Source organism: Alosa sapidissima, chromosome 21 (assembly GCF_018492685.1).
Source record: "Alosa sapidissima isolate fAloSap1 chromosome 21, fAloSap1.pri, whole genome shotgun sequence".
Taxonomy (NCBI): Eukaryota; Metazoa; Chordata; class Actinopteri; order Clupeiformes; family Clupeidae; genus Alosa; species Alosa sapidissima.
The window spans coordinates 3,811,130-3,820,629 of record NC_055977.1 but is presented as its reverse complement, the minus strand read 5'-3'; the positions used below and the strand labels follow the sequence as shown (position 1 = coordinate 3,820,629).

The 9,500-nt window shown below is 42.0% G+C and overlaps 2 protein-coding genes across 2 annotated transcripts; both read left to right on the top strand.

Moving 5' to 3' along the window:
• The first annotated feature begins 353 nt into the window (after positions 1 to 353).
• LOC121696125 (gap junction beta-4 protein-like) lies at positions 354 to 3,466 on the top strand. Its single transcript, XM_042077454.1, has 2 exons — positions 354 to 375; positions 2,634 to 3,466. Exons 1-2 carry the CDS (start codon positions 354 to 356, stop codon positions 3,464 to 3,466), a joined length of 855 nt encoding a protein of 284 aa, XP_041933388.1.
• Positions 3,467 to 5,353: 1,887 nt separating this feature from the next.
• LOC121695408 (gap junction beta-7 protein-like) lies at positions 5,354 to 7,628 on the top strand. The gene is made up of 2 exons (XM_042076208.1): positions 5,354 to 5,539; positions 6,804 to 7,628. The coding sequence occupies exon 2, from the start codon at positions 6,835 to 6,837 to the stop codon at positions 7,624 to 7,626; it is 792 nt and encodes a 263-aa protein (XP_041932142.1). The 5' UTR covers positions 5,354 to 5,539; positions 6,804 to 6,834; the 3' UTR covers positions 7,627 to 7,628.
• Positions 7,629 to 9,500: the final 1,872 nt, after the last annotated feature.

Below are 9,500 nucleotides of genomic sequence, written 5' to 3'. Positions count from 1 at the left end.
CCACAGAAATGTATGGGGTTAGTTTGTAACATTGTTTACTGTTGTAACTATGTTGTTTACACATATCCTGTGCCTTCTGCAGCCAAAAGTTGACATGTGATACATCGTGCCAATCATGTGTTGTGATCTCGCCACTGAAGCCTTGCACACGGCTCGCACATTTCTGCCTGGAATAGATGCCCAATAAGTGCCCAATAATAAGTGCCCAAAGTGCGTTGCAATATGGCCGGACAAGAGTGGAGGGACTTGCCTAAAAGGACTTTGGTTTTAGTCTCCTCTTCTAAATTCAAATCCAAGATTAGTTTGTCATGTTAGTTTTTAAATAGTTAAATTGTACACCTGCGGTTTGAAAGATGTCCATCCAGACACCAAGAGGTGAGAACATCTGCTCTGGTTCTGATCACTTTCAGTTCCCCACCTCCAGTTTGATTATCTGCAGCTAAACTTTTCCATGGGCCTCTCTTACGTCTCTGAAATCAGTTGAATCAGTCATCTATTGACGTGCTACTTCAACCACTCACATCGACGCCAACCCGTGACGCTAATAACAGTCTCACAGTCGCTTCTACGCTATGTCACATCTATGAAACTCCCGCCCTGCGTCCTGATTGGCTGTACCATAAAATCGGTTGCAGAAATCACTCTCAATGGAAGAGGTCCCAGATGGATGTGAGTGAAGCTAGACAGGTAAAAAGACAGTAATCCAGATGTGGGTTCTAAGTTGATTAAAAAAAAAAGCATAACTGTACAAGATTTGTGATGTGGGTAGTTTCACGATCAAGGTACGCGCTTGACATTGTCATCACACATTGACTACACATTGGCCCTTGACCACTGGAACTGGAAATGCAAAATGCCATTTGTTGACACAAAACACATCTTTCAGTCATTTTCATCCTCAAATTGATGTTTCATTTTAAAAGTACATTACTTTAACACACTATATTGACAATATTCTACTCTGGGCAAAAAAAATGTACAATATTAGGACATTCTTTAACCCTTAGAACCCGATTGACGCAAAGTGCGTCAAAAAACACACCCTTTCTTCTCTGTTACATTGCTCCGCGACTGTTCATCGCAACGAGATAAAACCTTTATTGCATGACAGAGAAGAAGTGGGGCTTTCCAACGAGACTACGCACTTGTCTGTACGATCAAGTATGAAAATTTAAAAAAATCATGAAATTAAATCAAATTGCATTATATTTACAGTCTATACTTCTCTGCGTTCACCTGCGCACCCATTACTCTTGTTTGAATTACTCGCGAACCCGTGATCGCATAGATATGGCAAGCATATCAGATGAAAGAGGAGACACAGAGCTATCATTGATACCAAATACATCCTTCTGGGTTATAAAACAGACGAAGTGACAGCAAAATAATAACTTCATATAGCTGGACTTAGGCCTACCCCACGTTTTTGTCTGTTTTTGTGGAAAAGCATGTTTATAATCCAACGCTATCGTGTGTTTCTCTATGGCAAAACATGTTCATAATCCGGTTTTGAGATCCTAGCAAATTCCTGCATGGCATCCAATTCAAGGCTCACATTGCATCCGAATTTGTTCAACAAAGAAACACCTTTTTCTGCCTTTACTTTGTTCATGACAATGCAATAAAAAGTTGAGAATCATCATGAGTGCATACACCATAGTCACACATGCTAACAGGCAAACTTGGGTCAAGACAGGTCAGATCAGTTCGTGTCACAGATATGGAGCGCAGAATGGTCATTTTTCATCGCTAAATAAAAAAGGGCATTTATTTCCGTAAATCACACACCACATATTTCTGTAAATTGCTCAGCCCCAGAGTATCCCTCCAACATGGCAATTATATTGCCCGTTTCAGGACAGTCTGCCCTACACACAGATGAAATGCATGTAGAGCTATGAGCTTGCTGTGGTGAGATACAGGTCAAAATATAATAATTTTTATAATATGATTTTTATATTTTAATTCTTTAAAAATCAAAATAAAATCAATGCTAGTATTAATACATGAAATGATAGATCTGGATAGCCTAGACTCTGCTGAAAAAAACAATATATAATATGTGTGTGTGGCACTTACAATGACCAGAATAAATCCTTATGAATAAAGGTAGTGAAAATGCCCTAAAAACAGCTTAGGGTTCTAAGGGTTAATATGTTAGAAAGGAAGATGCGTGGAAATGGTGGGTATTTGAAGTTTTCCATCAAACTGAAACAGGTTCAGAAATATAGCTGACCTGGTTGGACTAATTCAGCAGAGGAAAGACTTCAGATATGCATCAAACCAAGCAACTGGCTACAGCGCCCACATCTATGCTGGTCTACGCATCTGCCATTTTAAATGTACAGTATATGTGATGATCATGCCATGCTATAACAGAAATGTACAGTATATGTGATGATCATGCCATGCTATAACAGACATGTACAGTATATGTGATGATCATGCCATGCTATAACAGACATGTACAGTATATGTGATGATCATGCCATGCTATAACATAAATGTCAATTATAGTACAGTAGCCATTTTTCAATTAATCCTTTCATCTAAATGTCTTCCTGTCTTTCTTTTGACCTAAATATCTCCCTGTCATTTACAGGTCTCTAAGCACCCATTAACCCATCTCAAAGATCCATTCACAACACTGGTTCTTGGGGTTAATAAATATTCCACCTACTTTGGCCAAGCCTGGCTATTGGTATATGTGATTCGGGTCATTCTCTACTTTGTCTCTGGCCAGTACCTGAGGGTTGATATGAACAATGATTTTCTGTGCAACACATGCCAGCCAGGCTGTACTAGAGTCTGCTATGACCACCACTTCTCCGTATCTCTCAGCCTCTTATGGGGTCTTCAGCTCGTCTTCATCACCTGCCCGGCCCTGCTGGTACGGTGCCATGCCATACAGAACAGCCACAAGGGGGCGCCCCTGTTCAACTTGACAGAAAAGCATCATGGCGGCCTGAGGTTCATGTACCTGCTCAGCCTGGTCCTGATGGCTGGTTTGGAAGTGGCTTTCCTCTATATCTTCCAGCGCATCTACGGTGGTTACAACATGTCCAAGCTCTCCAAGTGCCAGGTGCCGCCGTGCCCAAACACCGTGGACTGCTTCCTCTCACGGCCCACTGAGAAGAAGATCTTCACTCTGTTCATGGTGGTGTCAGCCTGTGTCTGCATCCTCATGTGCCTCTGTGAGATGATCCACCTGATCTACAAGAGGATCCACAAGAAGTTCAACCAACACAAACAAAAACGCCACCAGATGTCTGCTCAGAGCCATGAGCTTGGTGAGCTCCTGACTCCCAGGACCGACCCAACCGCCTTCAAATCCCTATCCAAACACCCATCCAAATCCCCATCCCCATCCAAAAACCCGACCAGAACCCTGTCCAAAACCTTGGTCCAATACCCCCACAGCCCAACAACCTCCATTGCCTCTAAAGCCAAACAGACATATCTATAGGCCACACACACACACACTTCAATGGGGTTGGCAGGATGTCATCTTTGGGTGGGCGTTTGACTTATTTGGCGGGGGGGGGGGGGCGATGGAGAAGAGGGACTGAGGGTAGAGAGAGAGAGAGAGAGAGAGAGAGAGAGTAAGAAGAGATGAGGTGATGAGCCTAGCCTACATATATAAACATGGGTTAGTTGTTAAACCAGATAAATATAATATAACAATAGGGATTCCCATTTCCCAATGCCATTTATGGTGGTGTACAACTCCATTACAATAATAATTATTTACAGATTCATAGCTTATAGAACATCTATCTATCTATCTATCTACAGTATCTATCTATCTCATGCATCCGAGTCAGGAGCCATATCCGATGAACATAAAAAATACTCGGTAGAATATATCTTTTAGTGTTGTCACAATACCAAAATTATTGTTTTGATAGCGATAATATTGAAACTTGATTTGATTTGATTTGGGGCCCACAACCACACCCATGGAGATCATAGACTCATTTGATCACCAGCCTTTTTTTGATTTATAATTTATATGATTTTCATATTGGCTTACATTTATCTTTTATGTCATTAAATTGTAGGCTATTGGTAGCCTGGAAAAATCCAAACTAATTCACAAAGTCAGTTGAGTCTGGTGACTCTCGATTGGGAAACGTTTGTAACACTTGCATCGGGACGGGCATTGACTTACCAATCACATTGATCATAGATTCCTAATGTTACTTCCTACTTCGCCTACACTTTATAAACTGACAATAAACAGCATCTACAGTCAGGAAACAATGTATGTGGGTCTACCTTTGCTGTAAATAAATTTCTGCATTTTTCCAATTGCATTTTTGACGTTTGCAGGTGTTGCCTCTGTTTATCACACTCTCGTCACTGATTGGCCTGACTATGGTGTTCCAGATTAGATCCCACTGAAAGATCTAGGTGGGCGGGGCTAGGCTAGGCTATTGGTGGTGTATTGGTCAAATTGAGTGCCTGTGACTTTAAGAACATGAGAGTAATTCTGTTGTTAAGTCGTGGTGCAATAACGTGCCGATAACGGGTTTCGGGTCCAACTGCTCCCAGAACGACTTGTTTTTATATATATATATGTATGTATAAAAGATATGTAAAGGATTGGACGGATGCAAATCAGTGTGATGTATACCATTATGTGGTAATCATAAAAGGAAAAGAAATGCTGTTGACTGGTGTCATTCTATAAACTTAGCGTGTGCTGAGAGCTAAAGTGTGATAGCGACGTGGCTCTGTGGCGGCCATTTTGGATGTTTTTAAATTGCAACCCAAAGGGAAACAGGAGCCAGTGTGTGATGCGGTCACAATCCATATCCACACTTCTGATGCAAAGCTGAAATCAGTGCTCATTATCCATCCTCATAGCATAGCAGCGGCTACCCAAAATTCAAGAACGTGAGACCGAGAGAGCTCCCGAATGACGTCTGCCGGCACCTTTTATAGGGCCGGCCCAGCATTTAAGCCCCCTGCTGGACTGTCTGAAGAACACAGACCACACACAGCACACAGACCAAAGCAAGCAAACACTTAAACAACATACAGGGAAGTAACACAGAGACAAAAATGTTTTTGCTCACTTATAAATAACCCAATTTCATAAAACAGTGGCGTGTTCCTTTAGGTGTGTTTAGAATTTCACTTCTCTAAATTCAAATCCAAGGTCAGTCTGCCATGTTAGTTTTTAAATAGTTCTTCAGACACCTGTGGTTCCAAAGACGTCCAGACACGAAGAGGTCTGGTGAGAACATCTGCTCTGGTTCTGACCACTTTCAGTTCCCCACCTCCAGTTTGATTCTCTGCAGCACAAAAAAGACAGATTTATTCCATGTGCTTCTCTGACGTCTCTGAAACCAGTTGAAAACATTTGAGTTGTTTTGACTGGTATTGTATGATCATATATTTTAGTATTCTGGTTTGTCCAGATTTTTGCTCCAAAGTATAGTTTATCTTTCAATACCCACCAACTCCATACATTCATAACCAGAATTGTTCCTTAAACTTCAGTCAAGGTTTACACCTCTCCGTGAGTGACCAGGTAAGGTTTTGATTTTTCGGTATAGCTTCACAATGGACTTAATAACAAAAAATAGTGTTATGTGTTTATCAGTGTTATGTGTTTATCAGTGTTATGTGTTTATCAGTGTTTATCAGTGTTATGTGTTTATCAGTGTTATGTGTTTATCAGTGTTATCAGTGTTATGTGTTTATCAGTGTTATGTGTTTATTAGTGTTATGTGTTGATCAGTGTCATGTGTTTATCAGTGTTATGTGTTTATCAGTGTTTATCAGTGTTATGTGTTTATCAGTGTTATGTGTTTATCAGTGTTATGTGTTTATTAGTGTTATGTGTTTATCAGTGTTAATGTGTTTATCAGTGTTATGTGTTTATCAATGTTATGTGTTTATTAGTGTTATGTGTTTATCAGTGTTATGTGTTTATCAGTGTTATCAGTGTTATGTGTTTATCAGTGTTATGTGTTTATCAGTTGCTTCACTATGGACTCAACAACACAAATGAGCGTTATGTGTTTATCAGTTGTCATTCAGCTGTGCAGCGTTTCAGATTGTTTTTATAAGTAGATAGAATGTGTAATATCACTGGGAGACGTGTTATACTTTTTGAACAAAATGTTGTGGTCCAGGCAGGTAAAAAGACAGTAATCCAGACTTAATGTGATGAAGGAATGCAAAACAATCTCTGTCCTAAAATAGAGAGTTCTAAGTTAATAAAAAAACATGACTGTACAAACATTGTGATGTGGGTAGTTTCAAGATCAACGTAAGCGCTTGGCATTGTCCACATACATTAATGACTACACATAGAAGCACCTTGAAAAATGGAAAATTAAATGCAAACATTTCAATATAGCTCAATAATATTTCAAGAAGGTTTAATTATAGGCCTTGTGAAACAAAGTGCTTACCCTGATTGTGAAACTACCCATGTGTTGTTCAAAATTTAGATTACGAGATTACAGACACCAAGATTAGTTGCAACAGGGTTGATAGCAGGGAATAAACTTTGCCATGTGCAGGGACCCAATCACAAGGATCTCTGTTCTATCAGAATTTAGCTGTATTAGCTAGTTGACCATTAGACATTCCCTCTCCACAATTACTGCACATGATCTCAAGAGATGTTTCAAGCCAACAGCATTGTTTCGGTAATGTGAGTTGGATTGTTCATCTGAGTTGGATTGTTCATCTTCACAGTAGGCATTTTTCAAATAAATACCTTCTTTTCATCTAAATGTCTTCATGTCTTTCTTTTGACCTACATATCTCCCTGTCATTTCCAGGTCTCTAAGCAGCCACTAAATCATCTCAAAGATGACTTTGAACCAGCTCATATCTCTGATTTTTGGGTTCGACACTTATTCCACCTACTTTGGACGAGTCTGGCTATTGGTATATCTATATCAGGTCGTGGTCTGCATTATATCTGCCCAGTACGTGTGGATCATCAATTTTGAGTGCAACACACGCCAGCCGGGCTGCACCAAAGTCTGCTATGACCTCTTCTTCCCCATCTCCCCCAGCCTGTTATGGGCCCTGCAGCTGGTCGCCATCACTTGCACTTCTTTGCTGGTGCGGTGCTGGTACCAGGGGCGCATACAGAAGAAACGCAGGAATACAAGCAGCCACAGGGGGGCGGATTTGAATGCGAAGACGTTTCCCGACACGCTGCGGTTGGTTTGCCTGAGCCTACTCCTGAGGGGTGCTCTGGACGTGGGCTGCCTCTATATCTTCTACTACATCTACCACAGCTGCAACGTGCCCGGGCTCTACGAGTGCGACATGCCGCCGTGTCCGAACAAAGTGAACTGCTACATCTCACGTCCCACCGCAAAGAAGATCTCCTTGCTCTTCATGGTGGTGTCGACGTGTGTCTGCATCGTCATGAGCGTCTGTGAGATGGTCTATCTGATCTACCAGAAGATCCACAGGCAGTGCAAGAAGAGTCGCCAGCGGATGTTTCCGGAGAGACATGAGCTCGGCGAGCTCGTACTGCCCAGGACCGACCCGACCGCTTCCAGAGCCCTGTCCAGAGCCTCGTCCAGAACCTCGGTCCAAAACCCCCACAGTCTGACCGCCTCTGAAGCCCAACGGCCATTTGTATAGGCCACACACACACACACATTACACACACACACAGTCACACACACAGTCACGCACACACACAAACACACACACATACAAACACACACACTCACATACATACATAAACACACACACACACACACACATACACACAGACACACACACATACATACACATAAACACACACATACACACACACAGTATAAATACGCGTATAAAAACATACACACACACACGCAAACACACACACTCACATACATACACACACACACACACACACATACACACACACAGTATAAATACACGCATAAAAACATACAGACACACACACACATATACGAACATGTATACACACACACACACACACATATACGTACATGCATACACATACACACACACATACACAGACATGCACACACACACACACACGTACACATGCACACATACGAACACAGACACCCTCACACACTCACATACGCACACACACATACCCACACTTGAATGAATATGGTCACCATCATGTTACATTAATACTGAATGTTGGAACACATATGAAAGGAATTGAAAGGTGAATGAAACCCCCTGATTCCAAGGCACCATGCAGCATGGTGTAATAATAACACACATCTACACCACCCAGATCCTCACCGGACAGGAAATGATTGACAGACTAGGGGAATAAAATACTTCATTTCCAGATGCAACCTCCACAGGGTGTCCAATGAGATTTCACACCCACGACACAGTCATAAGGGAGAATTCTAAATTGTGGGAATGTGTAAAGGATTGGATAGGTGGATGCAAATCTGTGTGATGTATGTCATGATAATAAAAGGAAAAGAAATGCCAATTAACTGGTGTCATTCTATAATGAACTTATAAACTTAGTGTGTGCTGAGAGCTAAAGCATGATAGCCACGTGGCTCTGTGGCGGCCATTTTGGATGTTTTTGTGGTGTCAAATCCAAATTAAATAATACCACATCAAAAGAAGTCCGCACACTGTGGATGTATACTGCAGATGATGGCTTTAATGCACTCCGGAGCATTAGTGAAGCAAGCAAGTAAGTGAAAGCAAAGTGAGCAAAGTAAGATAACATTCTCTGGCTGTTGTCCAGCCTTTATACCCCTTCAAGTCATCCCAGACAAGACACTCTATGTTTACAGATAACTGACCAAGTAACGTATGGTACTTCACCTTTGCCCTCTCATCCTGTTATTCATACATTCTTTAGGTTTTGTCATGAGCTCTCGCTCTGCCTGGTAACACGTGCTGATTGAAGTCTGATGACCTCCACCTGTTCCTGCTCTGCTCTGCCTCACCCTCGTTAACCTACCAGCTGCACTGCATTCACCACTCATCATGTCCTGTATATAAAGCCTTGCTTTTCAGTCCACACTTGTCAGATCGTCTGCAACCAGCACCAGTTACCTGCCTGTTTTGGAAAACGCCTCTGACTCTTTGCCTGTGATCCCAGACCCGCTCGACTACTTCTGTGTTCTCCAGCCCCGGTAATCTTGACCTGCCTTCCGTCCCTCTTCTACGAATACCGCCTAGTCCTTGACTGTACTGCTGCTTCGTTTCAATTGCTGTTGTGTGTGTGCTTCCCCCAGGACTTCCCGGATCATCCAGCTCCTGCCATCGCTGTTCGGCTACTGGGGGAACACACACACGCAGACTCTTGGAACTCCTGTACCCCCCCCGGAACCCCCTTAACCCCCAACCCTTAAATAAACTTTTGAACGTGACGCTTTTGTGGTCCTCGTCTTGTTTGGTGTCTGACAGGTTTTGCCAGTCTTCCTTTCCCACACTGAACATACTACAGACTTCAGTTTCACAAAACAATGATATTACACAGAATAAAGATACTACATAAAAGATATATAAACTAAAGG

Coding starts and splice junctions, on each gene's coding strand:
- LOC121696125 (XM_042077454.1), top strand. CDS start 354: ATGTCCATCCAGACACCAAGAG. Junction 376..2,633: donor GTCCATCCAGACACCAAGAG/GTGAGAACATCT, acceptor CCCATCTCAAAG/ATCCATTCACAACACTGGTT.
- LOC121695408 (XM_042076208.1), top strand. CDS start 6,835: ATGACTTTGAACCAGCTCATATCTCTGATTTTTGGGTTCGACACTTAT.